Source organism: Bos indicus, chromosome 7 (assembly GCF_029378745.1).
Source record: "Bos indicus isolate NIAB-ARS_2022 breed Sahiwal x Tharparkar chromosome 7, NIAB-ARS_B.indTharparkar_mat_pri_1.0, whole genome shotgun sequence".
In the NCBI taxonomy this organism is placed as follows: Eukaryota; Metazoa; Chordata; class Mammalia; order Artiodactyla; family Bovidae; genus Bos; species Bos indicus.
Genome location: NC_091766.1, coordinates 48,873,762 through 48,892,969, shown reverse-complemented (window position 1 = coordinate 48,892,969; position 19,208 = coordinate 48,873,762). Strand labels below are relative to the sequence as shown.

Here is a 19,208-nt window from a genome sequence, read left to right as displayed (position 1 = left end):
TTAATCTCCTTGATTATATTTATTCCTAGGTAATGGGGATTTTTTTTTTGGATGCAGTTATAAATGTGGTATTTTTCTTTATTTCTCTTTCTTATACTTAATTTTTAGCATATAGAAACACAGTAGACTTTTTTGTATTGATTTTTATATCCTCTTAACTTCACTGAATTTATTAGTTTTAACAGGAGAGAACTCTACTAAACTCATTTTATGGAGCCAGCATTAACCTGTTACCAAAACAAGGATGCCACCAGAAAAAAAATTGTAGACCAGTATCCCCAATCAACATAGATGCAAGAGTTGTCAACAAAATATTAACGGCAATATTATTGCTGAATGCAGAAATACATTTAAAGGATCATTGGCATAATCAAGTGAGATTTATTCCAGGTTTCAATATCAGCAAATCAATCATTGTGGAAGAGCAAATCAACAAAATGAAGGGTAAAAATCATATGATCATCTCAATAGAAGCGGGAAAAGCATTTGACAAAATTCATCATCCGTTTATGTTGATAACTCTGAACAGAGTGAGTGTAGAGAGATTGTAACTCGGCACAATAAAAGCCATATGTGTCAAGTCCACAGCTAACGTACTCAAAGGTGAGATCACAGACAAGACAAAGATGCCCACTCTTGCAACCTTTATTTGACATAGTATTGGAAGTCCTAGCCAAAGCAGTTAGGCAAGAAAAAGAAGTAAAAAGCATCCGAATTAGAAAGGAAGAAGTAAAACTACCATTATTTGCAGGTGATACTATATATGTTAATGGAAAACTCTAAAGGTTCAATCAAAAAACTATCAGAGCTAATAAAATTAAGTAAAGTTGGCAGGATCCAAAGTCAACATACAAAAATTTGTTGCATTTATGTGTACCTCAAATTTAAAACAGGGATAATAGTTGCTTTACACAGGGTTATTGGGAGGATTAAATGAGAGGGCTACATGTAAAGTCTTGAATACAGAGTCTGCTGCTGCTGCTAAGTCGCTTCAGTCGTGTCCGACCCTGTGCGGCCCCATAGACAGAAGCCCACCAGGCTCCTCTGTCCCTGGGATTCTCCAGGCAAGAATACAGAGTCTGGCCCAGAGTAAAAGGTCAAGGGATGGGAGCTGTTATTACTGTTCAGTGGATGTTTTATCTTAAGTCCAAGGAGTTGAGGGACATGAAGAACTTTGTAAGCTTTAAAGTGCAACATAACATGCCACAGGTGATTACTCTCTTGAATATGTTCAGGGCACGGGTTCTTCTCCCTCACAGGAGGAGTCCTGAGGGAAGCCAGGCATCTCTGGATAAGACGCTGTTCTCTTTACCTTTTGACTTTTTTGGACCTTGAGTTCCTTTTCATTTTTTGCCTGGCTTGCTGTGCTGGGGGCTTGCTAAGCAGCTACAGGAAGAGTCTACTCATAAAGTAGTCAGGAATCTGAGGGGAAGTTTTGGTGATACAGGTGTGGGTGGGCCTTAATTTAACTTTAGTGTTGCCTGGTCCTTGGTGACCTGTTGGTAATAGGGACCACTGAATAACTCCAGGAGAGGCCCTGGGCTATGCTTCCTGGCACAAGGTACCCTGTCTGACTTCTCGACCTCAAAACTAAGGACTCACAGAGCTATAGTTTGGTAGCATTGGCATAGGCAATGCAAATTATAGCTGCTAATGGTTACTCAGTGCTTATTACAGTCCAGGCTCTCTGCTAAGTGCTTGATAGCCTTGAAACCTAACAACCCTGGGGGGTAGGTACTATTATTATCCATTATTATCTTCTTTCTGCAGATGAGGAAATTTAGACTTGTACCTTGCTAAGGGTTATATTTCTGGTAAGTATATTCAGAGCCTGGTCTGACTGATTCTAATGGCCTGAGTTCTTTTCTTTGTGGGCTTTCCATTTAGCTGTGCATTAGTGTCACCTATGAAGTTCGCTGGCCACCTCATGCAAAGAGTTGACTCATTGGAAAAGACCCTGATTCTGGGAGGGTTTGGGGGCAGGAGGAGAAGGGGACGACAGAGGATGAGATGGCTGGATGGCATCACCGACTCGATGGACATGAGTTTGGGTAAACTCCGGGAGTTGATGATGGACAGGGAGGCCTGGCGTGCTGCAATTCATGGGGTTGCAAAGAGTCGGACACGACTGAGCGACTGAACTGAACTGATGAAGTTTGCTGAAATTCTTGCTCCTTTGGTCCCAGTTCTATAGATGTGTGGTGGAGCCTGGTACTGTGGTATTTTTCTTTTTCCCGGGTATATTGAGGTATAATTGCCAAAATTCACCTCCTTCAGTGTTTAGTTTGATAAAATGTAGTAGTTGTATGCAATTGTATCGTCACAGTCAAGATATGGAGCACTACCATAAGCCTAGAAAGTTTCCTTATGTCTTTTGATCCCCTGATGCCTATACTTTCAACCAGATGGCTTTGATGCACATGTATGTATTCTGGTGCCTGCAGTTGTGAGGAACTGAGGCTTTGAAAGTGAAAGTGAAGTCACTCAGTCATGCCTGACTCTTTGCCCACCCCATGGACTGTAGCCTACCAGGCTCCTCTGCCCATGGGATTTTCTGGGCAAGAGTGAGGCTTTGAAGAAGGAGGATAAAAGCAAGAAAAGAAGGAAAAAACACTTAGAAGGAAGACTGATGGGCCGTGCTTACTGCCTCCAGGTAAGCTGTGCTATACAGGCTCCCAGTGGATAGATAGAGTGTGGAAAAAAGAACTCTCTAGACCAAACCTACTTATAAAGTTTCTTCTCCTCACATGATTTTTTTCCTCAGCCACACAGAGCTGGAAGGTTCTGAACAAAGTTGATGTACATGGTTGGGTAAATGGTTCTGGAATGGAGAGGTGGGGACTGTTGGTAGGCTATGGGAGAAGCTTTGGGTATGGGGAGGAGGCCCAGCAAGGAGGTGAGACCCTACTGCTGGAAGTTCCAAACATGGGACCTCTTCCTCCAGGAAGGCACTACTTTGGTTCCTTTGGCTTTCCTCTATTGCAAGAATCTAATAGTGACTCTCCTTAATCTGAAATCCAGTTAGGACAGTTGGCCTTGAGCAAGCCTGTGGCCCAGAGAAGGCTTGGATAATAAAGTGTAAAGTGTAAAGTATATCACTGATAGTAGAGGAGCTTCTGATGGCAACTTTGTGCCAGGAGTCTGGAGACTTTGATTCTTGGTTCAGCTCTGACCCTGGCTTTGCCTTTCTTTTCTTGATGCCCTTCTCCGAGAAGTCTGTTCAGCTTCTCTCTCATGGATAGAGTGGAGGATAATGTGCAGGTGAGAGCAGTATGGCTTCAACATATGCATTGTGGTGACGTTGGTTAGCACTGCAAAAGTAGGTTGCAAGGAAATTGTGTAAAGATTTTATACTGGCTCTCAAGAGTTGTAATATATTGAGACCTGAAATATGCTTGGTCCTTTAGTATTTACTTTTCTGATCTTCAAAAAATTTCTCTCTGGTTTGTTTCATGTGACACTCGCCACCCCCCCCCCCCCCTTTCCTATATGGTGAGGTTGTAACTAGGGGTATGAAGTTGTGAGAGACTTATCTTAGTCCCGTATCCCTTTTATGAATCATCCACTCGTCTTCCTGGTTGATGTCTGCACTCTGGCATGGATTCTGGGATTCATATTCCTTATTTGTGATGTTAAATTTCTGGTCCCTATGATTCACCTCAAGAGGAAATATCTGGAGCAGAGCCACAAGGCTGATTAGAAGAGGAAGGGGCAGAGGGAGAAAGATAGGAGGGGTATTGTTGTGAAAGGAAGAAGTAGTGATACAGGGCTGTAGGGTGTAAATAAAATCTCCTGAGCCCCTTCTCACTTGAGAAAGAATGAGTTGGGTAGTGGTCTAATGGCCTTATTTAAGAGGACTTTGTGATGTCAGAGGTGGGGAGTAATCTTTGAGAGTAACATGCTAGCCAGTTTGAGTTCAGGAGGCTGTGTAAAGTTTAAGTTATTCCTAGTTTCTGTTACCTCAGTGTCTGGCTTCCCTCATTATGGTCTCAAGTCTTTCTGGCAGTGAAGAAATTTAACAGGTCAAAATTACAACTATAATAGGTTTACTAAGTATCCCTCATGGAGAAGGCAATGGCACCCCACTCCAGTACTCTTGCCTGGAAAATCCATGGATGGAGGAGCCTGGTAGGCTGCAGTCCATGGGGTCGCTAAGAGTCGGGAACGACTGAGCGACTTCACTTTCACTTTTCACTTTCATGCATTGGAGAAGGAAATGGCAACCCACTCCAGTGTTCTTGCCTGGAGAATCCCAGGGATGGGAAGCCTGGTGGGCTGCTATCTCTGGGGTCGCACAGAGTCGGACATGACTGAAGCGACTTAGCAGCAGCAATAGCAGGAGCAAGTATCCCTCATACTTTCACATACTTCATATTATCTTCCTTAAATCCCCCTCAAAACTTTACAGTCAAGTAAAAATTTCTTCTTAAACAATCTTACAGGCTAACGAGAAGGAAAATGGAACATTTAAGACATTTTTAGAGTCATGTGATTTTAGAGCTGAAAGGGACTCTAGAGTTTGACCCTACGTTATGGATGAGGGGCTGAGGTCGAGAGTAGGGAAAATACTTACTGAAAGTCACTCAGCTAGTGGTAATATGGGTCTTGAAAAGCAGAGACGTGACACAGAGGATTCCAAGAATAGAGATGCTCACATGTGGTCTTTCTGAGGCATCAAGGAAGTTTCTTAACCCATTTTTGTGGCTAAGCTTCCCAGGTTGGCTCAGTGGTAAAGAATCCTCCTGCCAGTGCAGGAGCTTCATGAGATGTGGGTTTGATCCCTAAGTTGGGAAGATCCCCTGGAGGAGGAAATGTCAATCCACTGCAGTATTCTTGCTTGGATAATTGCATGGACAGAGGAGCCTGGTGGGCTACAGCCCATAGGGTTGCAGAGTCGGATACAACTGACAGGGACTGAACACGCAAACACCAGTGGCTGATTGCCCCAATTATGCCCCTTGACTGTGGCTATGAGGTACAGACCAGCCTCCAGCATGCCCCCTACATTAGGTTTTCGCATAGGTGGGTCAGAATTGAGGCTTGAAAGGCAATTGGAGATGCCAGGGTGTGAGAGGTCTTTGACTGGAGATGGGGGATTTAGTTGGAGACTGACTGCTTGGAGCTACAGCGTAAGTCAGATTTTAACATGAGAGACTTTAGGAAGGTGTTTTAGGGTTGTGCTATGGACTTGTGGTGTTTCTTTATGGCCTGGGGAAATAAATGCATGTGGTCCTATTGTGATGGCTTTACTGCAGTTTAGCCTCTTGCTGTCAAATAGTATTTGTTTCAGTTCCCCTTTTTCTTACTTCTGTATTCTTCTCGGTTCCATCAGGCTCTTTTACCCTAACTTCTCTTCATCTATCAGACTCTGAGAGCTGCTGTAGAGTTTGGGAGGAGGAATTGGAAAATGAGCTGTGACCTACAAGTCAATTTCCCCAGGTGGATAAAGTCCACTGGAAGCCACAGAGGGGCCTCCTCATTCCAGCAATCTGGCCAGGCTGACAGACTCACAGCCTATGCGGGCAGGGGAGGAGGAGGGGACCAATATTTCTCGGGCTAGTGAGGAACTGCCCAAGTCTTTTCAGTCTAGGCAGAGGAGGCAGGAGGTACTGGGGTCGGCTGGTCGCCTGGGGATGCCTGGGCAGATGTGGAAGCGGCTGGAAAGGTGGCCTTGCACTTGGGTTGCTGTTGCTGCGCTGTTCCTAGGAGACGGAGGAGCAGCAAGCCTGCGGGGGAGGGGGAGCAAGTGGGTTGCTGCTTTTAGCAGCTGAAAGGGCTGCAGGGAGCTCTGGGTAAGACGTTTTCTGCTGCTGCTGATTCTGCGGTAGAAGCTGCCGAGAGTAAGTCAGAGGAAGGAGGATCGAGAGGGAGGTGGCTTCATTTGCAGCCATGCTGAATCACTGCTGCTGATCAGATCTCCTGCTGGTTGGCTGGGAGAACCGAGCAGAACAGAGCTAGGATCCTCCGGTACAGGCACAGCTCAGCAGCTGCCACCCCGGCTGGGCCTCACACAATGGACGGGGAAAGGTATGTATGTGTGTATAAGTGTGTGTGTATGTGTGTTTTTGTATGTATACACGCACTCACGCTGCAGCCACCAGCTTTTGTATTGACGTTGGTTAGACAGGGTTGGAAGACCTGGTCACTGATGGATCCCAGCCGGCGGCAGAGTCAGACCAGGGAAACCCCTTTCCCCAGAGATCTGGCTTCTGCAGAGACAGGTCTGGGTTTGCAGGGCAGTGGAGCACCCTGAAAGAAGTGACTTCCTGACTGGTGTTTGGGAAGAGTTTCAGCATGGGCTGTATCAGGCTGTTTCAAGGAGGCGTTTCCCTTTCCTGGCTACTTTCCCCGGGGTGTTTTTTCTTTGGTGGGTGTTTTTTCATGTTATAGCAGGGCTGACCTGGCATAGAGTACTTGCTCAAGTTGTCAACAAGCATGCCAAGCTGATGTCTTTCCTAGAAGTGTGTGTATGTGTGTGTTTGTATACCTGTATGCACACACAAGTTCAAGTAAGAAGGAGAGAAATCCATTCAGGTGACACTTGCTCGGAACTTTCCATTTGCATTGAAAAGTTTCCTAATGATAGTGGAAGTTATATTCTTTAGAGAAACTGTTGCTCCTTTCATCAGGGGTTTATGAAATAGAAATTACCAGAAGGGAATTTCAGTACTTCTGTTGAGCTGGATCTAACTAGCGAGAGATTTTTTTCCTGGCAGTCCCATGCATTTTAATACATTTTAAGGCTGTTATCTGAGGCTCTGATTCGTTAATTGTGAAGGTGCTGAGTGTGGTGCAGGGGCGGGTCACTTCTCTGTGTGCCAAAACGTCTCTTCTTCATTCTGTGAGTCTGCGGCTGGTGGAGAATGAGGCTTGCCTTTTCCTTGAGGTGAGAAGACTAAGAGCCAGTGGACCCCTGAGGGAGGAGGGCTGGTGCTCTGAGTCGCCAGTTTGATTCAGGTGGTGACCAGCTGGTTAAAGGGTAACAGGTCAACTAAATCAGCAATGCCTAGAGTGTACCTCAATAAACAATTTCTTTGGCATGGATTGTCCCCAGTCTTACATCTCATGGGGGCAAATGATGTCATTAAACCTCTCTAAACCCCATTAGGACTGGCAGGATTGCATAGTGTCCTCTTGTCTGAAGAGGCCCCCAGGGGCTGTCTCTCTTGACGTAACTCCTGGGAAGAGAACTGGGACTTTTTAGACTGAATGTACTGCTGGTTGAGTGTCTCTCCTTGAGTGTCCTTTGCAACAGGAGCTTAGTGTTGGATTCTGTGTAGCCCCCTGGGTGACAGAGCATTTGAAAGCCTGCTTCCTTAGGGCAGAAGTGTACAGTGTCCTCACCTTCTCTTATTGGTCTAGTAGCTAACAGAGGGCAGGGGTGATATGAATGGAGGTTTAGAGATTCTAGATCAAGCCTGTTTGCTTATATATTAGGACTGAAAGGTCCATTTGAGACTAGCAACAGTAGATCAGAACACTGCTTCCCAAGCATTTTGGGGTACTTACTATGTTCTCAGTTTTATGTTCCAAAATGTAATGAGCCCTGGCCTCCTAGGAGCTCTCTTGTTCTTCAGCACTCTGGTGCCTTTCAACTGGGATGGCTGAGGTTTTTGGCATTGCAACCTCTAGTTTTTACACGTGTTCTTTTGCTTTCCTTCTATCAAAAGCAGAGAAATCCAAACCTTGCAGCTTCCAGTGTTCACCAGGTCACCGAGCTCACTACCTTTTGTTCCCACTCTAAGACCAGCTTACCCTGCCAGGCATTCAAGTCTTCTGAAATCTGGCTCCAGTCTCCATTCCTACTGCTCACTCATATACCCCTACTGAGAGATCTATGGGTCTCTCTTGTGATTGCTCATCCTGTGCACTACTACATCCAGACTCAGATCCTTAGCTTCCAGAGTTTCTTTCGCCTGGAATGCCTTTTGCTTTCACTTTTCCAAAAGTTATTCATCTATCAAGGCTGTTTTAAAATTCCACTTTGTCTTGGAAACTTAAGCTCTTCTGGTTCTGGCAGATGTTCTTCCTAATTTCATTACTTCTAGTTTGAATCTCATAGTTGGGTACTGAATAACAGGCCCACCCACAAGATGTTTTTGTGCTTTTGTTTCATATATCTTGTAAGTTCCCATAGTGGGGGATAGGTCCTCAAGGACAAGAATGTTGCTTGTACCTCTGAATACTCCACATTATCTACAGTGTGGCTGGACACATAGTAGGTATTAGATAATTATTTGCGGATTAGCTGACTTTTGTGAGAAGCTCCAGTAACTAAAAATTGCCTCTCCAAGAGGCAATTGAAACCTCTGGCCAGTAGGTTCATCCTTGGCTATCAGCCTTATTATCTCAGCATGGGTAATTGACCCCATGGAATGCTTTGAGGTAGGGGAGAAAAGGAGGAAGTAGGCTTCTTTCACAAGTTCCCTGGGAAACTTGGGGCCAGAGAAACTGGGTGACTGGCCTAGGATCACATGTCAGACCTCCAGAGACTGGAGGGATCCTAAGTCTTGTTCTACATTTAACCTGATAAAGCTTAATTGGGGCTGTTTTTAAGCATTAAGAATTTTCAGCCAAGAGATTTCTAATGAACAATTTTCTTTCTTTGCCATGAGGTTTTGAAAATAACTTCTACCTTAAAAGGCTATTAATTAAAACATGGGCTTAGGGGTAACATAGAGTTTGCGGTGAATCTATTTCATAAACTTGACCTTGAGTGTGTCACATTTTTTCAGAATTAATATTTCTTTTTGATGTAGAGAGACAGTATCCATATCTCATAGAGTTGTTGTGAAGATCAAAGGAGGCAATATAGATAAAACACTTAGTAAGTTTTTCTGGCACAGAGTAAGTTTTCAGTAAATGGTAGTTGCTATTATTGTTAGTGTTCATCTATTACCCTGCTGTACTCCATGATTTGTTCTTGGATACTAACCAAGGCTTATTTCAAGGCCTTCATATATTTATAATCCAAAGCAGATTTTGTGGGACCATTCCCATGAGAAAATTAAGAGGCTATCAGGTCATCATCTTGCATCCATCTGAACTGTCTCCTCACAGTGAGATACCACATAGGGCTTAGCACTTCCTCTTGTAGGGTTCATCAGCACTTGTGTGTGTGTGTGTGTGTGTGTGTGTGTGTGTGTGCGCACACGTGTGTGCTCAGTCCTGTCAGACTCTGATTCCTATGGATTTGTAACCCACAAGACACCTGGAATTTTCCAAGCAAGACTACTGCAGTGGATTGCCATTCCCTATTCCAGGGCATCTTCCTGACCCAGGAATTGAACTCGAGTCTCTTGCATCTCCTGCATTGGCAGGCAGGTTCATTACCACTGTGCCACCTAGGAAGCCTTACCTTAGTCCTCTTTTTTATAGACACCCTGAGGCTTCAGATGCCTTGGTGGTTTGGAGCCATGACATCACTACAGTGACAAATTGTGTGTGTGTGTGTGTGTAGAACACATTGAAAATGACAGTAGCTTGGCTACTGGGATTTCATTTAAGTTCTAGAAATTAGCCTTGTGGATGGATTACAGTAAATTCCCAACTTATACGAGGTATCTAGAATGGTCAAATTCATAGAGACAAAAAGTAGACTGGTGGTTGCCAGGGTCTGGGGAGAGGGAGAAATGCTTAATGGGCATGGAGTTTTAATTTAGGGAAATGAAAAAGTTCTGGAAATAGATGGTTGCACAAGAACATATACATACTTAAAGCCTCTGAACTATATTCTTAAAAGGGTAAATTTCAAGTTACATGTATTTTACCACAGTTAAAAAAATTTCCAGGCATAGTCTCTGGGATATTCACAAGAATTGCAGAGAACCACAACTTTTAGAAGAAGCATCACAAAAGGGGGATGTTGGCTGTCCATTTTTATTAAAATTGTGGTGGTTTTATTTATCAGAAGCATCAGGATGCCTCTTATTGCAAGGGGCATTGTGTGCCCAACACTGTGCCTTGAATTTATGAGAGCAGTCCTAAGAGAGAGAATGGCTCATCCTTATGGAGGACAGCCTGCTCCTAGAACCCTGAGAGCTTATTTTTCCATCCTTGATCAGGAACAGATCTTATTAAAACAAAAACAAAAACATGATGTAGGCAGCTAAGTCTCTCCAAACGCTGAGTTTACAACACCCAGTGTATCCCTGGAAAGACCCAGGGAAGAGCAAGTGTTCAGCGCCCCAGGCTTTCTCTTCCTCTCAGCCCTCTCCCACCCATAGAAGGCATGGGTGGAAACTTCTGTAGAAATTTTTGGGCATCACTGCCGCCTGAAGCATATGTGCATTTCAACCATGATAATTGAAACCAAACTTTCCATTTTGGAAATAATTTTTGGTGAAGCAAGGTTTTCAACTGCAAGAAAACAAAGTCAGTTGGAAGAAACCTCTTGATTTCCCCATACCCAGGTTTGAGCTTTTAGGTTTTTGCTGCTTGCTAGGTTTTATATTGTTAAGACACATCTATACAAGAACATTTTGGGGTAAGTTTTCTAAAGCAAGTATTTTATTTGATGAAATTTGCCATCATAGAATTGACCTAATTTTTTTTTTTTTTTCAATTTCTGGATAAACCTTGAAACTAGGTTAGACTGAAAAGAGCATTGATGCACTGTGTAAAAAATAACTTGAACATGTTTTGTTCTTAAATTTTTTTCTCTATCAAGTTCAGTGGTGGTCAAGTTACAAATCTCTAACTTTTTATAATTTAAAAGGGTTTTCAGACTCTCAGCCCTGCTTTCATGGACTTTTCTTTTTAACTTGTGAAAGTCTATTGTAAACTCTATCAAAACCACACACATGGAAGAGTTCAGCTGTCCTATTCAAACCTAATAGAAGTTTGGCTTCCAAAAGGCCACATAATGAGGGCTGTGTTTTCTTTCAGTCTTTCTCTCCCCTTGTTTCATTCTGTCTGTCTGAACTCATGTTTTTCTTATACTTTGCATTTTTACCCAGCCTGCTGAAGTGATTGCCTTCTTGGTTTGGAAGGAAGCTATTTGTGAATTGGACTGTTAGGAATGTGATTAGTAACATACCTGTTCTTGAACTGGTTTATGAAAGAGCACATTACAAGAATGGCAGCAGCTGCTGACTAGCTTTGATGCATCATGGCAGGCTTGTCTGAGTTCTGTCCAATTAATAATATTAACTCCAGTACATACTGTAGTTCCCCACAATCAGTGAAGTGAAATAGTGCCATGGCACAGGTCCTAGGGGATTCAGTCTTTTTCATTGGCTTAGTTTGGCCACACCATGAAGAACCTCAGGGAGTGGATCATAAGGATTGAGTCTCCCTTGGCCTGTTGGGCTGTGTACATTATCCCAAGACAGTGGACATTGCTATGAAGAGCATAGGCCCTGGAGTGAATTAGACATGGGTCTGGAGTGTCAGTTCTCCACTTAGTAGTTATGTGGGATTTCTGGACAAGTTTTATCTCAGTGCCTGAGGAGGTTATACTTTATAGGGTTGTTCTGAAGATAAAATGAGATAGTAGAGGTAAAGTAAGCTTTCAGTAAACTGTTAACTGTTACTACCCAGGAACCATAGCTTACTGATGCATTATCTTCCCTGGGTCCATGTGGCCTGTTGCGGGGAATCAACTGATGCTTAAACTGAGGTGGCCCAAGTGAAAAAGTAGGAGAATATGGAGCTCTGTAGCAGTCTGTGTGTGGGGGTGTTCCTTGAGGACAGGGCGGCACTATCACACCCTGAGTCCTGTTACTTGGGTATCTTCAAGTGCCAGGTCGTTCATTCATCCAGATGCAGAAATCTCAATTGGGTCATTTTGGCCTTGAACTTTAGGATTGAGAAATATGCTAGTTCTCCCAGAGCTAGTTTACCCAGAGCCCGGTAGGTTCCAAAATTTTCTCTTGTCCTTTGCCGCCCAGACCTGAAGAAGTGGAGTCATGCTGATGAACTCATCATGAGAAACTGAGGTACAACAGTCAGAGTGTCATTTTATTAATTTGTGATGAAAAGTATTACTGGCACAGTGTTCCTGAGGGCCTGCTACCACACTTTCTTGCTTCCTAAAGGAAAGCCACAAGGGAAGCCAACTTGATCAAGAGGCCGCATTTGGGAGTTGGGAATGAGTAAGGTCATTTGAGTGTTTATAGGCTTCAAGTTCCACAGCAGGGATCTGACATGAGGCTGAACCTAATGATTATCTGATGGTTAGATAATTTCTTCCATAGTGTGGGGTGAGCTGGACCAAGAGCTTTCTCAGCCTGATTCTTGTTTTTCAATTTCCCTTTCTAAAGGAAATTTTCTTACCTTTTTTTTTTTAAAGGACATTTTCTTTATTGAGGGATTTTAATGCATTCGGCATAGCCTTCCTCCAACTCACAGAGTTGTGTTGACCCCTGTAGGTGACTTTGCCTCTCTTTATTCTGTCTCATTTATAGCTTGACCATCATGCGTTTGGACTCTATCAGTGTGGCCCATGCTGCCTGAACTTTATTTGCATCTCTTGAAGACTTTCAGCAGGGATGCAGTTCTTAACTCTCAACAGTGTTTCTTAGACTCCCCTTTCCTCTCCTCTCCATTCTCTCACACCCTGGATGCTCCAGAGTTCCTCATTTGGCAGATTCCCCAAACACCTCTGGACAGTTAGATGCTCAGAGGTTTCTATTTCTCCTGCTTTGCTGACATGCATGCTATTGTCCTTTCTATTCATTGCCTGGATTTTTCTTAGTGATGGAAAGAGCCTAAGAACTAATGCAACAGGCAGTAGCTCTTCTTGCTTTCTTCCTTCTTCTCTAGAGGAGTGTGACTTTCTCTTCTACCCCTGCCCACCCCGCTTCCTGTCAAGAGCTTCCTGATTCTGTATCACCAATGCAGGAAACTAGTTTGGCTAAGAAAGCTCCTCCCCTCCCCCTACCACCTCCTTTGGGGAAGGACAGAGAGGGAAGTTGAGAGGGATAAAGCTATAATTATTTTAGAGGATATGAGAAAAGATGGGACAGTTGGTAGTTATACCTCATTTACTTGTCCGTCCATTCAGTTACTCAATAATAATTTACTGAGTACCTGCCATGTGCCATAGGCTGATAATATAGAGGGAAATAAGATACCATCCTGGTTCTTATGGAGCTCAAAATCTAGGGTGGGCAGTGGTATGCAAGAACCAGCATTCACCCACTTGCTAGAGCTGCTTGCTAAATTTTTAAGGATTTTGTGAGTCAGTCATTTAAATACAGCCCTTATTTTAAAAATTATGTGATTTACTAATAAATTATATTAAAGACATAGTAAAGACTCATCTCTTCCTAATTATTTTACTAATGGGCTTCCTTGGTGGCTCAGATAGTAAAGAATCTGCCTGCAAAGTGGGAGACCGTCAGCAAGAGGTCTGAGGGTTGATGAAAATGAGCTAGACATAGGGGACAATGGGTGGGGATAGGGCAAAAGAGCTTGGTATATTTAGGCAATTGTGAATATTTTAGTACTTGAGTAACAAAAAGTCTTCAGGACAGCAATGAAATGAGGAAGCACCAGGCTGGGTCTCTGAGATTTCTTCTGTATGCAGTGAGGAACCAGTGAGAGGTTTCACATAGGACGTGCCATGCACACTGACATTCTGTAAAGATCATTCCGAAGTCTTTGAGGAGGAAGTTACTGTAGTAACCAACCCAGGTAAGATCCTGATGGCCTGGACTGAAGTCGTGGCAGTGACTAGGGAATGGGGTAGAGAGACATTAAAGGACCTAGGACTGATGGGACTTGTGGTAGTATGTGAAGTGAGAGAGGGAGGGAAGAAGACATCCAATGATATCCCAACTTCTGCCTTGCGTAGGTGAGTGGGTAGTTGGGTATGACTCTGAGACAGAGAGTACAGAAAGATGAGCAAGCTTCAGAGAAGGTGGGGAGCATCAGTTTAGTATAAGTTACTATGAAAAATCTAAGTTGGGGAATCAGTTCAGATACTAGATATATAGATCTGGACTTTAGAGGAGAGGGGAGGGTAGGAGAAAAGGCTGTGGGAGGTGGCATGCCATGAAAGAGGGCCTAATGTTTACAGTTTATGTATTTTTGTTTATAACTCATAACTATTATAAGATTTTATGTGTATTAATTTATAGTTTAATTTTGAAGACCAACTTTCATTTTTAAGATTGTTAGGGTTGGGGGCAGTGTTTGGGGCAGACCATCCCCACTCTGCTCTACTGTCCACCACCCACAGGGACAAAGTGGAGGGTTTTCAGATCAGATTTCATTGATGGTAAATAGCCACAGTTATCAAGACAGTATGGTACTGGCACAAAGACAGAAATATAGATCAATGGAACAAAATAGAAAGCCCAGAGATAAATCCACGCACATATGGACACCTTATCTTTGACAAAGGAGGCAAGACTATACAATGGATTAAAGACAATCTCTTTAACAAGTGGTGCTGGGAAGTCTGGTCAACCACTTGTAAAAGAATGAAACTAGACCACTTTCTAATACCATACACAAAAATAAACTCAAAATGGATTAAAGATCTCAACGTAAGACCAGAAACTATAAAACTCCTAGAGGAGAACATAGGCAAAACACTCTCTGACATACATCACAGCAGGATCCTCTATGACCCACCTCCCAGAATATCGGAAATAAAAGCAAAAATAAACAAATGGGACCTAATTAACCTTAAAAGCTTCTGCACATCAAAGGAAACTATTAGCAAGGTGAAAAGACAGCCTTCAGAATGGGAGAAAATAATAGCAAATGAAGCAACTGACAAACAACTAATCTCAAAAATATACAAGCAACTCCTACAGCTCAACTCCAGAAAAATAAATGACCCAATCAAAAAATGGGCCAAAGAACTAAATAGACATTTCTCCAAAGAAGACGTACAGATGGCTAACAAACACATGAAAAGATGCTCAACATCACTCATTATCAGAGAAATGCAAATCAAAACCACTATGAGGTACCATTTCACACCAGTCAGAATGGCTGCGATCCAAAAGTCTACAAGCAATAAATGCTGGAGAGGGTGTGGAGAAAAGGGAACCCTCTTACACTGTTGGTGGGAATGCAAACTAGTACAGCCACTATGCAGAACAGTGTGGAGATTCCTTAAAAAACTGGAAATAGAACTGCCTTATGATCCAGCAATCCCACTGCTGGGCATACACACTGAGGAAACCAGAAGGGAAAGAGACACGTGTACCCCAATGATCATCACAGCACTGTTTATAATAGCCAGGACATGGAAGCAACCTAGATGTCCATCAGCAGATGAATGGATAAGAATGCAGTGGTACATATACACAATGGAGTATTACTCAGCCATTAAAAAGAATACATTTGAATCAGTTCTAATGAGGTGGATGAAACTGGAGCCTATTATACAGAGTGAAGTAAGCCAGAAGGAAAAACATCAATACAGTATACTAATGCATATATATGGAATTTAGAAAGATGGTAACAATAACCCAGTGTACGAGACAGCAAAAGAGACACTGATGTATAGAACAGGCTAATGGACTCTGTGGGAGAGGGAGAGGGTGGGAAGATTTGGGAGAATGACATTGAAACATGTAAAATATCATGTAAGAAACGAGTTGCCAGTCCAGGTTTGATGCACGATACTGGATGCTTGGGGCTAGTGCACTGGGACGACCCAGAGGGATGGTATGGGGAGGGAGGAGGGAGGAGGGTTCAGGATGAGGAACACATGTATACCTGTGGCGGATTCATTTTGATATTTGGCAAAACTAATACAATTATGTAAAATTTAAAAATAAAATCAATCAATGCAAAATAAATAAATAAATAAATATGTCATGAAGACCTGCTGTGGGCATGGCCTTCTGCTGGGCAGGCTAAACTGTTGAGAGTCCTTGGACACATTGTCCTTGCTTACCAGGAACATGGAGACTAGCATGGGGGGCTGGGTGTTCAAATATGTGCTATGAAAAGGTCATCAAACGCATTCGTATCCTATGTGCAGTTGGGTTACAGGCCAGAAATACCACAACAGTTTAGGGGAGGCAGGGATCACTTAGGAATGAAGTAGTCAAAGGACTTCACAGAGGAGGCAAAACTTAACCCAGGCCATCCTGGAAGACTGGAAAATTCAAAGACTAACACAACAAGGAAGAGCAAGCTTCCCAGTTACTAGTCACAGGAGAGCTGTCAGTGCTTCCAGAATGTCTCTCTTTGATCTACATCTGTCCCGTATATGTAAAATAGAACTAGTAATGTCTGTCCACTGGCCCTTTATGAGCTCTAATCTCATAAAGTTTCTGTCAGAAACCTTTAGTTATTCTCTGATCAATACCAGATATTTTCTCTTCCTGGCTTTTAAGTCTCTGCAATTTGAAGACAGTATTTATAATGAATATTTGTGCAGTGTTTTACAGTTTCTAAATTTACTCCAGGAATGCAAATATAGTTTAGTATTAGAAAATATGTCATATACCACATTAACAGATTAAAGGGAAACATCCATATGATCATCTCATTAGATTCACAAAAAGATTTGATAAAATTAATATAATTTATGATTAAAATTAAAATGTGAGTTTAATTTGATAAAGGCCATCTACAAAAATCCTAAAATTAACATACAATGAGGAAACATCACAAACATCTGTTTTAAATTTAGAATGAGAAAGATAACAAGAATATTCATTAGGACATTTTATGTTTATCATTCTATGATATGTGTCTAAAGGTGGCATAACAAAGTGAGTAGGGAAAAAGAAAAAGTATTCAATAAGTGGAACTTACAGGAAAAAATTAGATCCATATTTCATATGGTGACATAAAAATCAACATTAGATAAAATAAGGGCTTAAATATCAAAAGAAAAATCATTAAACTTTTAGTATAAAATAGAAACATATCTATCTGGCCTGGAGTAGGGAAGGACACTTAAGTTATGAAAGAAATTATACTTGTGGGATTTTTAATAGGAAGTTTTTAATTTTTACTAAGTCCTCCCTCGATAACTTTCTCTGTTTTGAGATTTTCTTAATGTTTTTAAACACATGATTCTGCCTTGATATTTATCATCCTGTGCTTAGCTAACTTCTTTGTACCTAGAATGCAAACAGTCCCACAGTTCAGATGTCTGTGGCTTACATTTTTCTGCTGAACTAAAAGTGGGAAGGAAGCCAGTAGAGGCGAGTGTCCTGGTTAGACAAGCTGTGGCTCTGGCATGCTGGTTATATTGGAATGTTCCAATGTTACCAGTCCCAGTGTGAGATCTAGAGAGACTCTCAGGTCTCCGAAACGTTATCTTAACCATAGCAACCCCTTTGTTGAGCCAGTTTGCAAGGCTACGTGGTTACATCAACAGAGGCCCACTAGAGAAAGGCAAAGGAAGTTACTGTCAGTGTCTTAGAGTTGGTGTGAACTGTGGGTCCCCAAATCTACACCAGTGGAGAAGGTTCTGGTTTTCTGTGAGAAGGCAAAGCTTAGTCTGGTCCAAACAGACATAACTCCAAGGTCCCAGACTTGGCTTGGAGCTGAATAGTTTTATCAGTTTGGGGAGAAAGTCCTTTTCTTGCTCATTTTTTTGATTCTTCTTTCCCACCCCACCATCAAGTTGAGACTTGTTGCTTGGAAGTGATTGAGCACCTTGCTGGCATCCCACAGGAATGAGTGTTTTGTCTTTGGTGTAGAAGCCTTTGAGATTATAGGTGCCTCTTGCTAGTCACCACTTGCTCACCTAACCCACATATAGTCATTTTATAACAGTTACAATCCCTTGTCTTTCTATGGGATTATGGTTTCTCCAAAGCTTTCACTCTTATGCCACTTTTCTCCACGCTGTGGCCAATGTGATCTTCCTAAAGCACACATGTATTCACTTGCTTCCTGCTCCACTTCTTAAAACTCTGAGGGTTTCTCATTGTTTCAGAATGAAATCCAAACTCCTTAGCTTTGTTTTTATGTGGCACTTGTAAGACCACTTTTAGTTTTACTGAACTTGTAGTGCTCTGATTCCACTGGACTCCTTTTCTCTAGGTCTTTGTTCATATTGTTTCCTCTGTTTCCCCATCTTCCTTCTTACCTGGTTAATTTCTGCTATTCCTTAAGATTTGTATTCTTCCTCAGCTTCTAGCAATTTTTTCCTCAGCCTGCCATCACTGAGATAGTTGCCTATCCTTTGTGCTTCTGTGTGGGCATGCACGCTAAGTTGCCTCAGTTGTGTCTGACTCTTTGCGACCCTATGGACCGTAGCGTACCAGGCTCCTCTGTCCATGGGATTCTCCAGACAAGAATACTGGAGTGGGTTGCCATTTCCTCCTCCGGGGGATCTTCCTACCCAGGAATCGAACCCGCATCTCTTATGTCTCCTGCATTGGCAGGTTCTTTACCACTAGCACCACTTGGGAATCCCTTTGTGCTTCTGTAATTCCAATCAGATCATAATACTCTGATATGTTTAAATGTTGACTTGGCTTTCTCCATCTCTGAACTCTAAGCGTTATGAAAGCATGATCTGTGACTTACCTATTATGTTTCTCTTGAATTTAAACACAGTGCTTGGCATGTAGTAAGCTCCACTAAATGTTTGTTGAATGAACCTACATCCCTGTGAAGTGAGTGGGGTACAGTGCTTAGTCTCCCCTCACCCCATACCCTTTTAGGGATGGAGAGATGGAGAATAAGCATCATGACCTCCCAAAAAGTCACACCAGTGCTTGATGGAAGAAGCTGAACTAGGGTCTGAGGGGTACATTTTGCACTGGAAGATCCTGAAGAAATTCCTGACCCAGTGATTTCCTTCCCTTCTGGGCCTGTGGTGAAGGAAAAGACTGACAGAGATGCCCCTGGTGGGTGGGCAAATGGATGGGTTTGTGACAGTTGGATCAATGAGTTTGCCAACATGTGATCCTCTCTCTCCTCTCCCACTCCCTTCCTGTTCACAGCATCAAACCGAGCTCCCAGCCTCTGATACAGACTGGGGATGATGAAAAGAACCAGAGGACCATCACTGTCAACCCTGCCCACATGGGGAAGGCGTTCAAGGTTATGAATGAACTGCGGAGGTACTTTTCCTATTTTGCCCGTGCCCTTTTGGAAGGAACTTGCTGGGTGAGCGTCATCATGGTTTGAGAACAGAAGTCAGAACACCACCACCTAGTGAAGTCTGACTCTTCCCCACCCACTCTCAGTCAGTTGGCTTTCCCTTTCGAATTCTGATAGAGACAGAATGACTCCCCCAAAGCTCTCTCTTTTCTTTGTATTTATTTAAC

At 42.8% G+C, this 19,208-nt stretch overlaps 1 protein-coding gene across 11 annotated transcripts in view; it reads left to right on the top strand.

Annotated features, from left to right (window-relative positions):
• KLHL3 (kelch like family member 3) overlaps nt 1-19,208 on the top strand; it is a 149,981-nt gene that overhangs the window by 18,378 nt on the left and 112,395 nt on the right. Inside the window, exons 1-2 of one of the 11 annotated variants that reach the window (XM_070793625.1) lie at nt 4,083-6,027; nt 18,885-19,001. In XM_070793625.1, coding sequence (XP_070649726.1) covers nt 6,014-6,027; nt 18,885-19,001 — 131 coding nt within the window. In that variant the 5' untranslated portion in view covers nt 4,083-6,013. Of the gene's footprint in view, nt 1-4,082; nt 6,028-6,071; nt 6,887-18,881; nt 19,048-19,208 lie in introns of those variants that run through there. The other 10 variants (XM_070793627.1, XM_019964963.2, XM_070793626.1 and 7 more) reach the window with 10 other exon arrangements.